General features: G+C 36.8%; 1 protein-coding gene across 1 annotated transcript in view; it reads left to right on the forward strand.

The window, feature by feature from the left end:
• The window catches only part of LOC119002133 (pregnancy zone protein-like), a 42,724-nt gene extending 22,079 nt beyond the window's left edge, over positions 1–20,645 (forward strand). Inside the window, exons 15-36 of the mRNA XM_037067802.1 lie at positions 628–777; positions 3,003–3,173; positions 4,820–4,925; positions 6,876–7,017; positions 7,437–7,665; positions 8,128–8,254; positions 8,405–8,526; positions 8,732–8,783; positions 9,911–9,994; positions 10,524–10,700; positions 10,983–11,070; positions 11,699–11,855; positions 12,232–12,306; positions 12,598–12,775; positions 13,309–13,532; positions 16,435–16,653; positions 17,038–17,168; positions 17,539–17,629; positions 18,197–18,265; positions 18,865–18,967; positions 19,805–19,846; positions 20,482–20,645. Coding sequence (XP_036923697.1) covers positions 628–777; positions 3,003–3,173; positions 4,820–4,925; positions 6,876–7,017; positions 7,437–7,665; positions 8,128–8,254; positions 8,405–8,526; positions 8,732–8,783; positions 9,911–9,994; positions 10,524–10,700; positions 10,983–11,070; positions 11,699–11,855; positions 12,232–12,306; positions 12,598–12,775; positions 13,309–13,532; positions 16,435–16,653; positions 17,038–17,168; positions 17,539–17,629; positions 18,197–18,265; positions 18,865–18,967; positions 19,805–19,846; positions 20,482–20,504 — 2,760 coding nt within the window. The 3' untranslated portion in view covers positions 20,505–20,645. The remainder of the gene's footprint in view (positions 1–627; positions 778–3,002; positions 3,174–4,819; positions 4,926–6,875; positions 7,018–7,436; positions 7,666–8,127; positions 8,255–8,404; positions 8,527–8,731; positions 8,784–9,910; positions 9,995–10,523; positions 10,701–10,982; positions 11,071–11,698; positions 11,856–12,231; positions 12,307–12,597; positions 12,776–13,308; positions 13,533–16,434; positions 16,654–17,037; positions 17,169–17,538; positions 17,630–18,196; positions 18,266–18,864; positions 18,968–19,804; positions 19,847–20,481) is intronic.
• The last annotated feature ends 793 nt before the right edge of the window (positions 20,646–21,438 follow it).

Below are 21,438 nucleotides of genomic sequence, written 5' to 3' on the forward strand. Positions count from 1 at the left end.
CAGCCAAAGCAGAATCAAATATCTCAAAAAAATTGTGCATGGATTTCCCAGTATTTTATAGTTCTCATTCTTTATTCACTGTTCTTTGGATTTCTCAACCAATTCACTCTAAGGATGAATATTAGATGTTTCATTTTTAAGACTCGATAAACCTCTGACCCTGATAAACATTATTACACTTCTTTAGAATGTCAGATGACTAAGACTGTCCGTGAGGGAAGACTTGGGTTGGCTGATCTCAGAGGTAAAGTGCAATTTTCCCCAGCACCTGCAAAATACACATATTCATCACAAAAACACTGCACAGAGAAAAGTCATCTGTAAGGTATTTTCTTCGGCATGTGTATTCTTGTTCCCATTCAGGATTCTAGTTCATTGTGATCAACACCAATTTATATTTCACCAGTTACATTAGGAGTGGGAAACCTGAGTTAACTAGAGCCACATTTTCAGTTTATTCCAGAGATGATTATTAACTCGTCATCCCTGGGTGGATTCACTTCTTAATCCTGCTCTAAAAAGGATGAACAGAAAGGCAGTCTAGAGAGGACTCGGCCTAGCCTGAGGTAGAAGAGAGTTTGGGACTGTAATGGAAAATTTGCTGCTATAATCATATTCTCTTGACAGGTAAATTTGGGCTTCTCCTCAGCCCAGAGCCTGCCAGCCTCAGACACCCGTCTGAAGGTCACAGCCAGTCCTCAGTCCCTCTGTGCCCTTCGTGCAATAGACCAGAGTATGCTGCTCATGAAGCGTGAAGCTGAGCTCTCACCTCAATCAGTGAGTCCTATTTCTGTCTTGAATATTAGAAAATGTACATATGATAAGACCATTTTGGGAAGCTGGACGTTTTCATTGCAAAGGACAAGTCCTTCAGCATGTCAGGCATAATGTATTGTTATGAATGAGTTGAAATGCATGCAGTTCCACAAAAGATATTGCACAAGGTGCTCATGTATCATCTCATTTCATTCTCTATTATAATACATTCTCAGTGAAGGAACAATCTTGCTCACCATTATATTCCCTGTGCCCAGCACAGGACCTTATATATGAAAGATGTTCAACGTATTTTAATGAATGAATAAATATATAATAATTCTTTAAGATAGGTTTTATTACCTCAATTTTATAAACAAAAAACAAAGTTGGGATCGATTAAGCAACTGTAGAAAGAGTATGCCACAAACATATTTTAAAGGTGGAATTCGGACCTAATTTCACTCAATGCCGCCTTCACTGCACTACATTTTGAGTTCATATGTGAAATACCAGCTTTTTAAGCTTCCTCTAAAATCCAGGCACTTACTCACTGGTTTTAATTATGGACAGAAGAGAGTTTTCACTCAAACTTGTCTTTTAAAGATGTCTTTCATAATAAAACATTTTCAAAAAGTCCCTACACTTTACAGGTCTCACGGTCCAATTTATTTAATTAACAGATATTAATGACATCTTGACTATAGGGTGGATAATGTGCTGGAAATCGTTCTAATGGTAAACAATCAGATGTTGTCTTTTGCCAATTTATACTTAAAGTCTTGTGAAGTATTAAACAAACAAGCCAACAGTAAAAACATATAGAGGCTCCCAGTTTTGATAAGAATAATAAAAGACATAAACAGGATATCGAAATAAAGGAAAAAAGAGTTGAACAATTTTTGACATAGTGACTAAGGGTGTCTTCTTAGATGGTCAGATAATGAAAGGACTGGAGCAAGCATTACAATAAGTGAAAGTAGTATGCCTGAAGGTGTGCGGTGACAGTAAGTCTAGAGTGTTCCCACACAGGATATGGCAGTCACCTGTTATGTGGTTGTGACAGAGGGGGATGGGAGAGGCCATAGGTGAAATGGAAAGTAAGGACGAACGTGACAAGCTATGTCCTTGGAGTGCAGACTGGCATTAACAATAAATGCTGTGGTAAATTACTGAAACGTTTTAAGCAGAAGAGTGACAATTTACATTTATCTGTCAAGAAGATCCTGTTTGCTGCTGAAAGTATGAGAATGAAAGAATAAAAAAATTGAAGAGGTTGTCGCTCAAATAAGAAATGACAGCGACTAGAGTAGAAGGTCCGCATGGAGTCGAGCGTGTGTTTAATGGCCTTTACACTATATACCTGCCCAGGTGGCCTTATTTTAGGCAAAAGCTGAACTAACTTGACTTATTTCAGAGAAAATAAGATGCACTTATTTTTTTTCTCAATTTAAATGTGGTCCTAAAATAGTAGGCTTTAAATTTTTTTAAAGAAACTTGGTAAGAACTTAATCATATGAAATGGGAAAGAAAAATAAGTCAAGTATTTACAGACATTATTCCTGGATGATAGAATTATAAGTGGCTTTTGTTCTCCTGTCACGCTTCTTTGCACTCACCATATTTTCTGCTTCCTTTTAAAAGGAAGCATCTGGACTGTCAGAGAGGTGACTTGGTTGTATTGTGACACAACCAAAAGAGGTTCTGAGACTTTGATCAATTAATTTGATTTCTTTTTATATTAATTTCTTTTTTATACTCATATATTTGTTTTTCTATTACATTTTGTTGTTTATGCTGTTACAGTTGTCCCAATTTTTCCCCCTTTGCCTCCCTCCACCTGCCCCCACCCCACACTCCCACTGTCAGTCCCCACACCGTTGTCCATGTCCATGGTCATACATATACGTTCTTTGTCTGATCCTTCACCTTCTTTCATCCAGTCCTCCTCTCCCCTCTCCCCTCGGACAGCTGTCAGTATGTTTCATATTTCTATGCCTCTGATTCTATGTTGCTCATTTGTTGATTTTGTTCATTAGATTCCATGGAAGATCAAATGCTATTTGTCTTTTACAAAAGGCTTAGGATCCATAACCTTTAATATCTCTCCATGATTCCTTGTATTGTTTTTCATAATGTTTTCATGGGAGTGTTAAACACTATGACCTTTTAAATCCCAGACTGGATATTATCAACTTAAAATTTTTAAAAAACTACACAAAAGTTTTCTTTTCTCAATTTTTCAGGTCTATAATTTGTTACCAGTAAAGAACCACTTTGATGCTGAATATGAAATTAACCAGAATGAAGATGCTGAAGGGTGCGTAAGTGCGGAAGACATAGCTCACAATGGAATCCTTTACACTCTAGAGCATGTCTTGGGTGGCCGCTTGGATGATGTACACAATATCTTTCAGGTAATCCTTTGTCCTAAAAACATAACCAAAATTGTTTTCTAAGTTCTCATAAGCTGGAGAACAAATAGACTTCTGAGCTGTAGAATCTGATCCTGAACCTGCCCCTGTTCCCAAACAAAACAATGATTCACTGAAAAACATTAAAACCTCAAATACATAGCCAACTTTGTATGGATACAGATATTTAATCATGAATTCTGGGGCACTTTAAATAGTGTATGGTATACTTTTAGGGCCCACCGCTTTAATTAAGTTGATCCCAAAGCTAATTCCTCACCACACGTGAGGACAACATTTTCCGTGGTGCCTCTGACACCTCTGGAAAGGCGAGTACTCAATGGAAGCCATTATAGTAGTCATTTACACAATAAAGGCATGTGGGATGACTGAATACACAAACTACAATACTTGAGCCATCCCCCTTGGTGCAGTAAAATTTCAGGAAACTGAAAGTAACCTTATATGAAGAAAAGATCTACAATACTTGGGGTAGAGATGTTAGCATGCTTTAGGGATATTAGATAAAATGAATGTCTTTGGGATTAACTATAAGTAGGTAGAGTTATAAAAGGGAGTTTATTCAGGTTGTGAGACTAAATTTGATCATTTCCAAAAAGAAATAAAAGGTCTCATTATGCCTAGAGGAAAACATGTCATTCATCCATAAAGGCACAACCCAGCTGTGACCGATTTCAGTTTCCTTCTGTAATCTTCAGAATCATAAGGTGGTGGAAGAATACAAAGAGGACTCTAGATTGATTGGCTCATTGTTTCATCTTTAACATTTATTTCTTCTTTCTCCTTGAACATATTGCTACCACCACTGACCACTGTGCCTCAGAGTCCCACAGTCTCTGATGTATTCTAAGATAGGACAGCTAGTAATATTTAACTGTGCCTACTGTTGAAAAGAGGAAGTTGGAGACAGGTAGGCTCTGAAAATAAGGTTACTGTAGGCATGTGTGTTTGGGGTGCAGTGGTTCAAGACAGTTTAAAAAATTGAGAAAGAGAGCAGGAAAAAAATGAATTAAAGAAGGGATGAGTTGAGCAGAACCATTCAGGGGGAGCTGTATTTCCCAATAAAACAGAAGCAAAGCAAAGTTTACTAAGACTGAAAAAATCTCCAATCCTACAAATTAAAAAAATCAAAAATTACTCTCTGCAATGAAGCTATGATGTATGTATGTGCACATATAAACATAAATGACACATGTGTGTGTGTATACACATGTGTGTGCACACATGGGTGTGTTTTGTGTGCATATTCACACATACCTGTGTGTGCATATGCATGTATATGTTATATATGTATGCATTTGTTTGGGGAAGGAGGGAAGAAAACATCCAAGGCTAAAATATTCAGTTTCCTGTATACAAAAGATAATTAAAGAAGCATCAGCTGAGAGCACACAAAAATTTAGAAATAAGAATCAGAAGAAGTGGTTTCTAATTCTAATTTCCATTCATGGATACCCTGGACTTTTTGTATCTTCATTTTCACTTATAAAATAGCTCTCTTCTCTATTATGTAGAATTTTCATGATCCTATGAGCTATATCTATATTAGTGAAAGCATACTGCAAACTTAAGAAAATATTCCAGTTTTAGGATTGGATTAGCAATATGCTCTAATAATTTTCTTCTAGTCTGCAGGACTAAATATTTTTACCAACTCAAAAATCCGCAAGCCATATTTGTGTCGGCAGCCTGAACTACTTTCAAGCTCATTGAAGACCAACGTATATTATTTAGGTGAGATTTACTTGTCTGCTAGAATAACAGAACATTTTATTATGTTATATTGCTCTTATAAAATAATAGAAAACAAAACAACAAAAAAGAAAACTGATTCTTCACTAGGTTGAGTTTGCATAAAAATTGTAACTTTCTGTTTTCACTATTAGAAAAATTTTATTATTCACTTTTCCTTTAAATATGTGAAATCCCATAAATCATGTAAAAATAATCTTTAAAGTAGACGATCAGTTATATACATGAACTGTCTTTAAATATTCTATTTCATTCTCCCCAACCACATTTTTTTATTGTTGTTCAATTATAGTTGTCCCAGTTTTTCCCGTTGCTCTCCTTTGCCCTGCCCATGCACCCCCTCCTACGGTCAGCACCCACTGTGTTGTCTCTGTGCATGGGTCCTTTATACATGTTCCTTGACTTGGCCCTCCCCCATTTTCCCCCCATTATGCCCTTCCCCTCTCTTCTGGTCACTGTCAGTTTGTTATATATTTCCATATCTCTGGTTCTGTTTTGCTGCTGTTTTGTTGATTAGGTTCCACTTATAGGTGAGATCGTTGTCTTTCACCAGGTGGCTTATTTCACTTAGCATAATGCTCTCCAGGCCCATCCCTGCTGTCATGAAAGGTAGAAATTCCTTCTTTTGTTCTACTGTGTAGTACTCCATTGTGTAAATGTACCACTATTTTTTGATCCACTCATTTAATGATGGGCACCAAGGCTGCTTCCAGCACTTGGCTATTATAAATCAGAGAACCATCATTACATTCTTACCCCAAATATTCAGCAATACTCTATACAAATTTTGCATTTTGGTATTCATTACTTATTCTTTAATTCTAAGTTATACCACCTTACTCCTGTACCTTATTGTTTTATAACAAAATTATTACTGATAAACTACATTAATTTATTTTCTTTGCCTCTTTTATTTTCTTTGCCTTTCTCTACTTTGGTCTGTTCCATCTATTGTGAAGGCATTTGATCCTTGAACACTGCTTTTATCATGTCACTTACTTCTCATACATAGTACCTACTTCCAGGATTTGCAGAACTATTATACTTAAGGTTTTAAAAGACCATGTCTAACTCTATTTTATATATAACATATATTTTACATTTATATACATAATACATATTATCTTTATACATCTTCTGATCTATGGAATAACACTTTTTAATCAAGCTAATGTCTGCCCTAACAAATCTAATTTATTTGTGCTAATCTTCATGGTATTTTATTATATAATTACACCTACTATTTACTCAACTATGTTAAACACAATCCCAAAACAGACATTTCTACTCCTAGGGGTAAGTTTTTTGGACCACCCCTTTCAATTTCTGTGTGCATACTGGGATAGCCATTGCCTTGAAATACCTTCTCTATCCTCCTGTTTCTCCTCCTTCAATGATCATTCTAATGTCTGCTTTGAAAAAGTCTTTTTTGGCCAGTCTAAAGATCATTTTCTGTCCTTTACTGAGTCTTTGTTGTCTGTAACATACTGCAGTATATCCTATTTTTATGTCTCCATATGTCATTCACTGTTGCTTTTTTTTAAATCATCCCTAAAATCCTCTTGCAGAACCTACTATCAATCCTTCTAGTTTAAGTCTTACCACAAATGGAGAACATGTGATCATCAGTTCAGTGTAAAAGCAATATTTGGTGTATTAAATTACTTGTTATTCTTCCCTCCACCAGTTGAGTAATCAGCTCAAGGAAATATATATTTGTTTTCATATCTAGAGAAAAAGACATTCACCTATATACTGAGGAAGTAATAAGATAAGCCTTCTAGTATAAGTAACAAGTTTGTAGGTTAAATTGTTCCAATAATAAATATTCACTGAGCAGCTGTCCTTATTCTACTTGATCATTAGGCAACTATAAAAAATTTAATGATAAAATGAGGTTTACATTGGGCCCTGAATGTTGTCTTTTCATAGCTCCTTCACCAAGCATGAATGTTTACTATGATGATCCAGTTCATTTTACGATGGTGGGAGGAGCCCTTCCAGCAGAGGAAGTACAAAAGACAGTCCGGAAGTATTTCCCAGAGACCTGGATCTGGGACTTGGTGCCCCTTGAGTAAGTCGAGCATTGCCTGGAATTTAGTTTAAGAGAAGATCTGCATTCTCCTCTGTGATTCCAGTGTTATCATTTGTTCCTGGTCCTTTTAGTTCTACTTTGTTCCTTTCTGGAAAATTGGGTAAGTGGTAAATATTTAGGGTAATAGTTCATTGATCTTGTGGTGAAACAATGCAACTATTTTTCTAATTTGCTCTTGAGGTACCAAAAATAATAGAAATCAGGAAGCTAGTCTCACCCCTAAAAAGAAAAGAAAAACTTTCAGAGACTTCAATAATAGTGACAAAATTTATATCAAGTTTAATATTTACCACACTAGGTTTCTAAGTTATCATGCTTTAGGATCAGCCATGGTACATGCCAAAAAAAGGTGGGGGTGGGGATTCCCTCACTGTCCTCCTCTTTTTATTTTCATTTAGTTCATCAGGTAACAGTGAGCTGGCAGTAAAGGTCCCTGACACCATCACACAGTGGAAGGCCAGTGCACTGTGCTTGTCTGGAAAAACAGGGCTCGGCCTGTCCCCCACCATCTCTCTTCAAGTGTTCCAGCCCTTCTTCCTAGAACTCACTCTCCCCTACTCTGTGGTGCGAGGAGAAGCCTTTACTCTTAAAGCCACTGTGTTCAACTACTTGTCCCACTGCATCCGGGTAAGAACCCTTCCCTGGAGATGAGCCAAAGTAGAAGGAAGGAGCACAATCACCTAGGTCTCCTAGGTAGTATCTGTAAATCATAACTGAATATGATGGAACTTGATTTTGGAGTGGAACTAAGGGCAAACTACCTGACAGGTCCAGGGTGGTAAGGTTATATTCATTTGGGGTTCTATATTATCTGTGTATTCCTAATTTCAGATATTATTTCCACTTGATTACTCCATTTTTCACTCTAACAAAAAACGTTTTCCTTGTGTTGGTACAACATTTATCCTAATTCCTGTCAGTTTTTAATGCCTTTATTGTAAACATCTAAAGGACAAAGTATTTGACAGGATTTCCCGTTTGAGCAATTTCTCAAAGCCTCTCGATTAGGATGCATTGTCCCTTTAGGCTTCAGTCCCCTGTTACTGACCCCTGCTTGCGTTCAAACTTGTGGGTGGGTATGGGGGACAGGTCAGCATAGAGCTGGAGGAGTCTCCTGCCTTCTTGGCTGTCCCAGTAAACAAGAATGAAGAATCTCACTGTGTCTGTGGAGATGAGCAGAAAACCACATCCTGGGCTGTGACCCTCAAGTCACTGGGTAAGTGGTAATCATTTGCTTTCCTCTCTGACCCAACTAAATGTCTTTTTTTTCTTTAACAATGACCAATTGAAACAAAAACATTATGTACATTGAGGAAACTGAAAAAGAAAAGAATGTTCACTATAGAATCGCTGTGTAACTCCTCAGGAAAGGTGAATTTCACAGCAACTGCGGAAGCCCTGCAGTCTGCAGAATTGTGCGGCAATGAGCTGCCTCAGGTCCCAGCGCTTGGACACAAGGACACTGTAGTCAAGCCCTTATTGGTTGAGGTATGCAGGTATACTTTCTGAGATGTTTATTATGTAATAGCATACTATCTAATATGTATGTGACAGTGACATTCAATTCCCATACGGATGTATCCACAACTCAATTTTATACTAACATTTTCTCCTCTCCTGAAGGGTGACTGAGTTTTCTCTTATATATCCAGGGTCATTTAATCTTTTTATTTTTTTTTCTTTTCATATAAAGCCTGAGGGAATAGAAAAGGAGGAAACTTTCAACTCAGTCCTCTGTGCAACAGGTAAGTGTCAAAAATAGACAAAATTCTCATATTTCACCACTTGCCAATGAATGTGGTTATAGAAGGCTCTTGGGGGAATGTTGTCCTTTGGGAAGGAAAACTGTATACTTTCCCATGTACAAATCTAAGAACATCTGATGAAAAACAACTTTTTTCCTGATGAAGGCATAGAGTAGTTAAAAGGCCCAAAAGGTCTTGGCTAATATTAAGGACAAAAGTGGGCATGTGTGGGACAGGATTTCTGCCAATACAAAACTGTGTCTCCCATATTTCCCTTTAGACAGTTTTCAAAATACTGAAATATCTGGGTGACATTAATACTATTATTCAATTAATTGTTTAAATGTACTCAAATGTTTGTTAACTTAAACACTAATTATGAGAAAACCTTTAGGTCTAATCTGCTCTTGGAGCACACCCAGCATCCTCTGCTCTCTGGAGTCTTTTCACTTTTTGTTTCTTTTTCCTGGAAGTCTTTTCCCCAGATAACTATAAAGCTTATTCAATGACTTCCTTAAGTCTCCAGTCACCTATTATTTTTTTTAATCAATGAGCTTTTCAATAGGCAGCCCCCTCCCTCTACCCTGCTCTTCCTGATTTGACTTTTCTTATTAGCTTACCCATATAAACACTCTACTTTAATTTTCTCTTTAATAAAACTTAACATCTACCATATTAAATATTGATTTGTTATCTTATTGCTCCCATTAAAATAAAAATTCCAGGAAGTCAGGAGATTTGTTTTTAAAATTGCTGTATCATTACACTTGAAACAGAACCTAAACTTGGCACACACTTCATACATATCTATGAAATACATGTATTTTTTCTAAAAACTAACAATATTAGAAATTAACATAAACAATGAAGAAAAGGGAATAAGTATACCATATGATATATGCATCAGAAATCTATAGGAATTTAGCACAAATACATATGCTTAATATGAACTACACTATGAGAAGAATCATGGCTTTAGGAGAAACTTGGATTGCATCAAAGAAATTATATAAGAAACAAGAGAAATGAGAGTTTAGATCTTGATCATATAGAGGGAGAATATTCAAACAAAAATAGAACATATCTCTCATTTTTAATTCCCTTATATATATGTCTTTTTTCATTAGAAACTGGAGTACCTGAAAAGTTGTCACTAAAAGTTCCTTCAAATGTGGTTGAAGGATCTGCCAGGGCCACGTATTCAGTTTTGGGTAAGTCTCCCAGCCCAAAGGAAGCAGCTGTCTATCTCCATGATTCTACTGCACAGGGCCTCCCCATCCGTGGTCAATGAGATCACTGAACCTAGTCACTGGAGTGAGAAAAAGAGCGCTAAACTAAGTATTGCATTGTGTATTCATCAGAAAGGGGGTTGAATAGATGTTGTGATATATATCTTGATATGTTTTAAAAAATATGAAGGGCCACCTCTCTGTGTCCTTATAGTCAAAGGATTGAGTATGTGGTAGTGCTTCTTAATATATTTGAACATGGTTGGCTTATACCAGACATGTCTGTCATCAGGAAAGATGTATCCTGTCATTCAGTTTTCCTTGTTTTAGTCCACCCTTCAACCATCTGCTTTACTTTTCCTCCTCCTCTCTGTTCTTTCTATTTCTTGTATTTCTTCACCACCTATGTTTTTGTGTCCTCCCCTCCATTAAGTGAGTTGACCTCTCACTTAGCTACCAACAAAAACAAACTCCAAGTTCTTCTGATTTTTCTGTACCTTTCATTCCCCAGGTGATATACTAGGCTCTGCAATGCAAAATCTTCAGAATCTTCTCCAGATGCCTTATGGCTGTGGGGAGCAGAATATGGTCCTTTTTGTCCCTAACATCTATGTTCTGAACTATCTGAATGAGACACAACAGCTGACAGAGAAGATCGAGTCCAAAGCCGTTAGCCACCTCATTAGTGGTAAGAGATTACCCCAACATGAGAAATGTTAATTGAGTCCCAAAATATCTCCTTTAGGGAACTCAAATCTATATTTCTTTGGTTAAGATTTGATCATTATCATTGCTGTAATATCCAATAAAATGTCCCACTATACAATCAGAAAATTCAATAGCATCAAGTCTTGGAGACATCTTGATAAAAATAACAGTGTCCCTATGGCTCCTCAACAAGTATTGAGAAAAAACAATAATTCCCCAATGTCTCTGCTGTTTCACAAATCTATGAAAACTTCTTCTTCAGGGTATCAAAGACAGTTGAATTATAAACACAGCGATGGTTCATACAGCACCTTTGGGGATCGTGATGGTACAAGTCAGGGAAATACTTGGTAAGTCAATTATTTCCATGTACTCTTTGTAGATCCATAATATTTCAGAATTATGGAAATAGTTATTCTCTGGTACTTGGAGTTCTTTTCATGGAAATCTGTTATCCTTTAAAGACCCATATATGTGTCATCACACTGGGTGATCTCACCATTCATCTGTGAAAGTTTACCTGATCTGATAGCACAGTACATAGCAGTGAAATAAGGATCCCCCACAATGGCAATGTAAGACAGAAAGTGTCATAATGAGAAATGATCAAGGAAGAAGTTTCTAAATTACATAGTAAGAAAGGGGAGCATGAAGAAGACAAAAGACTCTAATGTAGTAAAATCATTCAGAAAATGGGAGTTTTGGTGGTGAGAAGCCTTGGAGGCTCCAACAAATATTTCACCAAAAAAAATAATAATAAGTGAAAAGCATCAACTCTGGAGAAACCAATAAAATTGAGAGATTTACAAAAAGAGACTCCAAGTTTTGGGAACCAACAAGAGACTATTCAGTGTTCTAGTTTCATTTTGCCCCCAAATCGCCCCCATTGATTTCCTTTACTGAATTATGAAAAATCAGTGTCTGGAGGCAGTGCACAGAGTGAGCTTGTCCTGGTGTCTGGTCTTCTTTGCTGGGCAGGCTCACTGCATTTGTGCTGAAGTCCTTTTCTCAAGCTCGGTCGTACATCTTTGTGGAGCACTCACACATCATGGATTCCTTCACCTGGCTCTCAAGGAAGCAAAAGGAAAATGGCTGTTTCCAACACTCTGGATCACTGCTGAACAATGCTATTAAGGTGATGCCTTTAACATTGTTTCAGTCCTAATGATAGTGACGCGTCAAAGCAATGATGCCCCTATTCATTCCTCAAGTCTTGGAGGCACAGCTTTGAGGGAGGATGGTGGGCTCTACAGCTTCTTAAATCTAGCAATTAATTAGCAGGGTTTTTTATTGAATAAGAACAGTGTGCCAAAAAACCAGTATATTACTAAAAGTTAAGGAAAGGGATTCACATTTGAGAATTTTAGGGAGGGAGGAGAAGGTGGAAAAATCAATAATATTACTCGAATAAAGATACTTTCTAGTGAAGATGCCCAAGATGAAATATAGAGTTAGCTGACTCTGGCTAATTAATATTGAAGTGCTTTAGTGTCTGCCTCTGACCCTTCCAGGGTGGAGTAGATGACGAGGTGACACTCTCTGCCTACATCACCATTGCTCTGCTGGAGATGCCACTGCCTGTCACTGTATGTACTAGCACATACCCTGTACCTGCTTCTCACAAATGTTAAGGGGGGAAAATCATAAGTCTCTGAATCTCTGAGAAAAATGAGTTGTGGTTTTGTGTTACTTAATTTTGGTATATTGCGCTGGAACATAAAGGACTACATCCATTTGGATGCTGCAGAGAAAATTGTTCTCTGGTCCAAACTGTGGGGTTGCACAGGCACATTCAGGCTTTTAATCAGGGGTTAGCCTGGGAACAGTTCATTATCCTAGTTCTGCTATCTTTAGATGCCCTTTCATCTTCTTCATAGCACCCAGTTGTCCGCAATGCTCTATTCTGCCTGGAAAGTGCATGGGCATCCACTTCAGAAGCCCAAGGAAGTCTTGTCTATACCAAGGCATTATTGGCCTATGCCTTTGCCCTAGCAGGAAACCAGGCCAAACGAAGGGAGCTGCTTCAATCACTAGACAAAGAGGCTGTAAAAGAAGGTAAGAGCCACTCCTGAAAAATTTACTTCCAAAAATCACCTGTGATCAGAAGAAGGGAGAGGACCTATTGAACTCTAATTATATTATATTATATTGTATTTAGTATATTATAGTACATAATTTATCATATATGTGATGTTATATTCATTATATTATACTATATTATATTATGATATAACAAGAATAATTATCATTGATCAGAAATAAATTTTCTAGGTAACATGAATTATTTTACCAATTCATACCTTATTGACTTTATACAGCCCAAATTCTAATATCATACAAGTATGTAATGAACAGAAAAGCACAATGGGATTTACTGGGCACCTAATTTACTTTCTTAGCAAAGATTTGATAGATCAGTGATTACTTACTGATTTTTTTACTTCATTTATATCAATTACTAAAATTTTTACTTTATTTATATCAATTCACTAGGTGAGCTCTATAATGATCTCACTAATTAGATTTTGAAACCATTATCTAAGCTTATGATTGTTTTTGGGTTGTTTTTTTTTTTTTCCATTTTGAAGAGGACTCAATCCACTTGCAACGTCCTGGGAAACTTCAAGAAGCTAAGACATTCTATTATCAACCTCGGGCTCCTTCTGCTGAAGTGGAGATGACATCTTACTTGCTCCTTGCCTATCTTACTTCCCAGCCTGCCCCATCTTCAGAAGACCTGTCTGTAGCCTCACGTATTGTGAAATGGATAACCAAGCAACAAAACCCCAATGGAGGCTTCTCTTCCACTCAGGTCTGTGGAGAGATGCTAGGAAGAAAAGATACCTATGTAGATACAACCATATTCTGAGTTGAAAAATTGTATAGTGTTTCTGATTCATACTTTCTTTATTTCTCCATCACCACAAATGTTCAAGCCTCATTATTATGTATATGGATTACTGCTCTGTCCCCTGTACAGTCCCCTATCTTTTCTTTTTGGTTGAACCTTTAACTGTAAAATGGACCAATCTTCTTAATGCAATGTTTTTATAAGATTACTTTCCTGATAACATAAATATTTTTTTTATTTTCTTATTGTAATTGTTGTTCAAGTACAGTTTTCTGCCTTTTCCCCCACCCAGACCACCATTCCAGCCTTCCCCACTTCCTTCCTGTTTCTACCCCATCCTGTTATTGTCCATGTGTCCTTTATACTTGTTCCTGTAAACCCTTCACCTTTTCCCCTGAAATTCCCTTTCCTCTCCCCTCTGGTCACTGTCAGCCTGTTCTCTATTTCAGTATCTTTGGTTATATTTTGCTTGTTTGTTTGTTTTTGTTGATCAGGTTCCTGTTAAAGGTGAGATCATATGGTATTTGTCTTTCTTCCACTGGCTGGCTTATTTCACTTAGCATAATGCTCTCCAGTTCCATCCATGCTGTCACAAAGGGTAGGAGCTCCTTCTTTCTTTCTACTGTGTAGTATTCCATTGTGTAAATGTACCATAGTTTTTGGATCCATTCATTTACTGATGGGCACCTAGGTTGCTTCCAGCACTTGGCTATTTTAAATTGTGGTACTATGAACATGGGGGTGCATAGCTTCTTTTGAACTGGTGTTTCCAGGTTCTTAGGATATAATCCTAGCAGTGGAATTGCTGGGTCAAAAGGCAGATCCATTTTTAGTTTTCTGAGGAAATTCCATACTGTTTTCCACAGTGGTTGCACCAGTCTGCAATCCCACCAACAATGCACTAGGGTTCCCTTTTCTCTGCAACCTCTCCAACATCTGTTGTTTGTTGCATTGTTTATGATGGCCATTCTGACTGGTGTGAGGTGGTATCTCATTGTGGCTTTAATGTGCATCTCTCTGATAGCTAGCAATACTGAACATCCTTACATGTGTCTCTGGAGCCTCTATATGTTCTCCTTGGAAAAGTGTCTAAGTCCTTTGCCCTTTTTTTTTTTTAAGATTTTATTTATTTAATTATTTAGAGGGAAAGGGAAGGAGAGAGGGAGAGAAATATCAATGTGTGGTTGCCTCTCAATGGTCTCCTGCTGGGAACTGGCCTGCAGCCCAGGCATGTGCCCTGACTGGGAATCGAACCCTGATCCTCTGGTTTGCAGGCCCATGCAGGCCCATGCAGGCTCAGTCCACTGAGCTACACCAGCCAGCCTTTGCTCATTTTTTAATTGGGTTGCTTGTCCTCTTAGAGTGGAGTCGTGTGAGTTCTTTATATATTTTTGAGATTAAACCCTTGTCTGTGGTATCATTGACAAACATGTTTTCCCATACAGTTGGTCCTCTTTTTATTTTAATACTGTTTTCTTTAGCCACGCAGAAACTTTTTAATTTGATGAGGTCCCATTTGTTTATTCTTTCCTTTATGTCCCTTGCTTTAGGGAACATATCAGTGAAGATGTTGCTGCATGGAATGTCTGAGATCTTCCTGCCGATGTTTTCCTCTAGAACTTTTATGGTGTCATGACTTATATTTGACTCTTTTATCCACCTTGAGTTAATTTTTGTGTATGGTGTAAGTCAGTGGTCGAATTTCATGTTTTTGCATGTAGCTGTCCAGATCTACCAATGCCATTTGTTGAAGAGGCTATTTTTACTCCATTTTATGCTGCTGCCCCTTTGTCAAAAATTAATTGACGATAGAGATTTAGGTTTATTTCTGGGCTCTGTTCTGTTGCATTGGTCTATGTGCCTGTTTTTATGCCAGTACCAGACTCTTATGATTACAGTGGCCTTGTAATACAGTTTGGTATCAGGTATTGTGATCCCTCCTGCTTTGCTCTTCTTTCTCAAAATTGCAGCAGCTATTCAGGGTTGTTTTTGGTTCCATATAAATTTTTGAAGTGTTTGTTCTATAGATGTGAAATATGCCATTGGTAATTTAATAGGTATTGCATTGAATCTGTAAATTGCTTTGGGTAGTATGGACATTTTTATGTTAATTCTTCCAATCCATGAACATGGAATATGTTTCCATCTGTTTGTGTCTTCCTTGATTTCTTTCTTCAGTTGATAACATAAATATTTTTATCTGAAGACTAAAATTATGTAAGGCTTTACCCAAAATATTTCTTCTCCTCGGTAAACATGAGTATTTCTTTCTCCTTAGGCTGACCCCTTTACTTTTTCTGAAATTGCCTCACTCCCTTTTCTGTGGCTTCGCTTAGAACACTTCCCACACTTGATGCCCCTCTTCTGTCTATATAAACTTTTCTTATTATTTTATATAATCATATTTCTTACCTTCTTCATAGTTTTGTTACTATTGTAGCCCCAATTTCTTCAGTCTTCTCTGAATTTTTTTTCCCAATTTTTTTATTTAATTATTTTTCAAGTACAGTTTTCTGTCTATTACTCCCATCCCATGAATTTTTACAACAAATATTGTTATATAAATTTATAAATTTTTGAAATAACCTCTGCTTTGTGTCAAATATTTGAGTCTTATTTCTATATGTATATTGTAAGTTATTGAATGAAGACTCTTCTACTTTTTTCCCCAAATTACCTAGAATAACTCATGATTGATACCGTAACTGAGCTGAATTGAAATTCAGTTAATGAAAAAAAAATTCAGTTAATGAACTGTGTTTGTAAATGAATAACTATGAGAGAGAGTAATATTAGTATGATTTACTTCTAGTATAATGTTGTAACCTTCCTCTCCAGTGATTTCTACACCCATCTTTTTCAGGATACAGTGGTAGCTCTTCAAGCCCTTTCCAAATATGGAGCAGCAACTTTCACTAAAAGGGAGAAAGCAGCTACAGTTACCGTCAAGTCTTCAGAGACCTTCTCAGAAGAACTTCAAGTAGACGAAGGCAATCGCCTATTGCTGCAGGAGGTTGCATTGCCAGAGATTCCAGGGGAGTACAGCACAACAGTGTCAGGGTCAGGATGTGTGTACCTCCAGGTGAGACTGCCAGGGTTTAGGGGATGTTACAAATGGGGGGAAAAGTCTCAAGAATTAGATTTGAATTTCAAAATAGAAAAGGAAATGTATGCTAAGGGAAAGTATGAATCATGTAGAAGAGACAGACTGAGTGCAAAAATAAATAATTCTTTAAAAAATTTTTTTAAATTTTTATCTATTTATCTTTAGAGGGGAAGGGAAGGAGAGAGGGAGAGAAGTATCAATGTATGGTTGACTCTCATGTGTCCCCTGCCAGGAACTGGCCTGCAACCCAGGCATGTGCCCTGACTGGGAATTGAACCACGATCCTCTGGTTTGCAGGCCCGCACTCAATCCACTGAGCTACACCAGCCAGAGCTAATAATTCTTTTCAATTTGTTGTAGACATCCCTGAGATACAACGTCCTGCCCAAGAAAGAAGGGAAAGTCCCCTTCACCCTGAATGTTGATACTCTTCCCAAGAATTGTGATGGAGTAGATGCTCACAGGAAATTCCAGATTCATATCAACATTAGGTAAATTCTAAATCACTACCACAACTTTTGTAGAATATAATAAATTGATTTTCTTGTGTGGGAGAATGCTATTATCCAAGGGCATACATAATGTAGATGGAATTCTTGCAATATATATTAATGAGAAAATATTCTTCATTCTCACTGAAAAGACTTAACATTGAGAATAAAATGTTGTCATAGCAGCAGAGTGCAATTTCATAAAGATGGGTTTTCCGAGCAACCATAGCAGAGGAAAATAAAGTAGATGGAGAAGCTGAGTGTTTGGTAGGTATAAGAAACACTAGAAATAAAGGAGAAGGAAAGATTTCTATCTTGATGCATTTAGAATTTTGTTTGAATACCTTGTCCCTGTGCCTTGACTTCACAGTTATACTGGGGAACGACCCAGCTCCAACATGGTCATCGTTGATGTAAAGATGGTATCTGGCTTCATACCTGTGAAACCATCAGTGAAAAAGGTAAACCCTAAGTCTCTTATGGATAGAAGAGTCATGATAAACGTTGCCATTTATTCATATCAATTTTCTTTTATTGATTCAGTTTTCAAGAGGTTTACTCCCTTTAACTTGTTTTTCTAGAAGATGTTTCCATCATTTTAATAGTGGGTGTCATTGTTATATGGTCTCAAATATAAGACATATTTCATAAATATGGTGTATAGTATTCCAGCAGGCCCTGAGACACTAGGGGTCTGTGGAAAGGTATCAAATTATCTTCCATATATTATATATGTATATACATACACAGTGGGGCAAAAGTGGGTTTGCAGTTATGAGTACATGAAACAGAATTTATTCTCGTATTATTACTTATTAATTATTGTATTATTTTCCATACAAACAATAGTAAACCGACTTTTGCCCCACCCTCTGTATTATATATGAAATATTATCATATATTTTGAAGAAATCAAAATGAGCAGTTTGGGTGTTTCTGAGCAACCATTTGGATTTTAAATACCTGAAAACTGCTATCAGGCTAAAATTCTTCATCCTGTGCCTCTGTCTTATCCTCCTGGTCAACAGCTCCAAGAAAATCCTCAGATTCAAAGGACTGAAGTGAGCACCAACCATGTCCTGATTTACTTGGAAGAGGTGAGATTTCTCTGTAACTCTGCTAGATCTGGGAGAACTACTAGAGGTTCCAACAAAATGGTACAGATTCCAAATAGTGTTTTTCAAATACACAGGTGAAGGAGAACATAATTACTTAGGGAGATGAAGACAGGAGTGGTCAGCAAGGCTCAATTTACTATATTGGACTTGGCCATAGAATTGCCCCTTTTGCCCTTCTTTTATCTGTCACTGAGTGTGTTTTGCAAGTCCCCAAATGTCCCATTCTTTCCACAGTTTTTGTTACAAATAGATAACATAATCATAGGGTTTGACAGTATCTTAAGAGGAGAGGATGATACTCCAGCTGGTGTGGTTCAGTGGATTGAGTGCCAGCCTGCAAACCAAAGGGTCACTGGTTGGATTCCCAATCAGGGCGATGCCTGGCTTGCAGGTCAGGTCACCAGTAGAGGGCATATGAGAGACAACCACACACTGATGTTTCTCTTCCTTTCTTTCTCCCTCCCTTCCCCTTCTCTAAAAATAAATAAGTAAAACCTTTTTTAAAAAAGAAGAAGAGAGGATGATAATGGGTAGCTAAGTTAATCTTCAACTGTAATTTAGTTTTTCTGTTTCTCCAGCTAACCAAACAAGCCCTGAGTTTCTCCTTCTCAGTGGAACAAGACATCCAAGTACAGAATTTAAAACCAGCCACAGTAAAAGCCTATGATTACTATGAAACAGGTGAGTGGAATTCACACATGCTGCACTTTGATTAAAAAAAAAAAAACAGACTAAACTAGCAAAGGGTTATCTTAATGAAAACAAAACTCCGCAATTTGTCACAGGAAGAAAAAGTGAGTTTATGGTCATCAAATAATCATGTTCTTATGTATTAACCTTTCATTTGTTGCCTACACAAATCTTAGAGCTATACACACTGATCTTGGATAAATAAGCAGGTGAGCTCTTTCTAAATTTCTTTATAAAGTTGTTTGCTCTGGAATGAATTATTCCAGGAAGACAAGAAGAATAACAATAACTGAAAGACCACATCTCAGCACTGATTACGTAATATAAGATCTAAAATTGGATCTATTTTTGACTTGGGCCTTGGATAGTCTCACAAAATCTGGTAAATTTCTAAACCTGTCTGGAAATTATTTCATTTACTCATACCTTTGAACTAGAAACTTACCAACATGTCAGCATGCTAGTAGTGTTAAAACTTTACTCCTTCTTAGATTAAGGGACGGTTTAGAGGGGGAGGAACAATAACTCAAATGACAAAAACACAGCTGTGATAAAAGGAGGTACAGTGTTCTATAAATAGAAACAGTTTTCCATCTGTGAAACCTGCGCCTTTATTCTGATCCAAGCCCAATTTTCTCTTATTCACCCTTCCAAATGCTTTCGTACAGCAGGCCATCACTTTTATTGGCTCTGTGACTGTTTTTATACTTTCTTTCTAAGCTTCCATTGTACATTTTGCTTACAATTCACTGCTCCTGTGCCTGAGTGTCTTCACTCTTTGTTTCACTGAATGTCTTCACTCTTTGTTTCATCATTTTTGTGTTTCAGACGAGTTCACCATTGAAGAGTACAGCGCCCCCTGCAGTGCAGGTAAAGTATGAATAGAAAAACCTAATGCCAACAGAAAGCAAATAAATACCTGTTGTCTGCATGAGGCAGCTTCTTGAATATATCCTTATCATGTTATAAAACTCCTTGGGTTATTATTTATGAATTAAGAAATTTCTAGTGCATTGTAAAATTTCTCAGTAGAAAAAAATGCAAGTCAAATATACTTACTGGTGTCTGAGGTAACTTATTTGAAGATGAGTTCAGTAATTTGCCACATATAAAAAACAAATCATCTAACATTTTGTTGTATTCCATACCTAGTGGTAATACATTTATCACCTATGACATTTCTAGAATGTTTCTAAACGTATACTAGTTAAGATCACGAAACTTTTCACTGTAATTATGCCTATAGCATAGCATGAAAGATGTTACATACAAGACCTTCCTCTGGACTAGCTGACAGGGTTTATCTTTGACAATACAGCACTTGCTGTGAGTCCTTCAGTCCTCCACTTTAAAACAGTTTTTTTTAAAAAACTGAGAATAGCTCTATCATTAAAAATAATTAAAATACATTACGTTCAAATATTTACAATTAAAGTATGAGAAATTTTTACTTTAGTAGATCACAGAACTTCCCAAGTATTTCTACCTTTCCTTTTACTGTTTAGAATCTAAACTTGAAAATGCTTGAAAATGGAAACTTATGGACCTCATCAAATGAAATTCTCCAAAATGAAGAACAAAGAACTATAGGAGAGAAGATGGTGGGAGAGAGGGCAGAAATTGGAAAGAGATAATATTTGTATGTTGAATAAATTTATAACATTTACAACTCTGTTGTTTCTTTTGTTCTTTATCAATATTATATTTTCCTTCTAAAATATGTTTCTATTCCTCATAATGTTTTTTAAAACACTAAGATATTATACAAAGTGTTGTATTCCAAAACACTAGTGATAAAATGGGGTTGCAAGAAGTGTTCAGGTAACCCACAGGAAGGTAGAAAATGTTTCCAAGTATTGAGACAACTAAAATGCCCATCAATAGGTGAATGGTTAAACTACCAGTGGTACATTTACACCACGGAATACTACTCACCAATAAAAAGGAGCAAACTTGATACACACACTTGTGTGGATTTCAAAAACAATATGCTAAATGAAGTTAAAGCCAATTTCAAAAGCTTATACTGTATTTTCTTTCATATAACATTCTCAAAAGGACAATATCATAGAAATGGAAAACAAATGAGTGATTTCCAGGGGTTATGAATGATAGAGGGAGTATTAAGGGCATGCCTATTAAGGGATAGCATTAGAGAGATCTTTGTGGTGATGAAATCCTGCATGTGTGAGAACAGAAGTCCCAGTTCAAGTTTTCCTTCTCAAATTACTTTGTTGTCCATTGTGTGGTAAGTATCTAAATGGACTTTTCTCTGGGGTAGCTTTCTAATAATCCCATTATTATTTATTGACCAATTATATATTTCCCAGCTAATAAGAAGTGCCTCCTTTATCACACTTTAAATTATTGTACATTTGAAAGCATGTTTCTGACCGATTTATCCAATTCCATTGATTAGCTAGTCTATTCTTTCACAGACACCTTGTGTCTCTCTGTTCATG

This window comes from Sturnira hondurensis, unplaced genomic scaffold (assembly GCF_014824575.4).
Source record: "Sturnira hondurensis isolate 20B ecotype Veracruz unplaced genomic scaffold, ASM1482457v3 Scaffold0017436, whole genome shotgun sequence".
In the NCBI taxonomy this organism is placed as follows: domain Eukaryota; kingdom Metazoa; phylum Chordata; class Mammalia; order Chiroptera; family Phyllostomidae; genus Sturnira; species Sturnira hondurensis.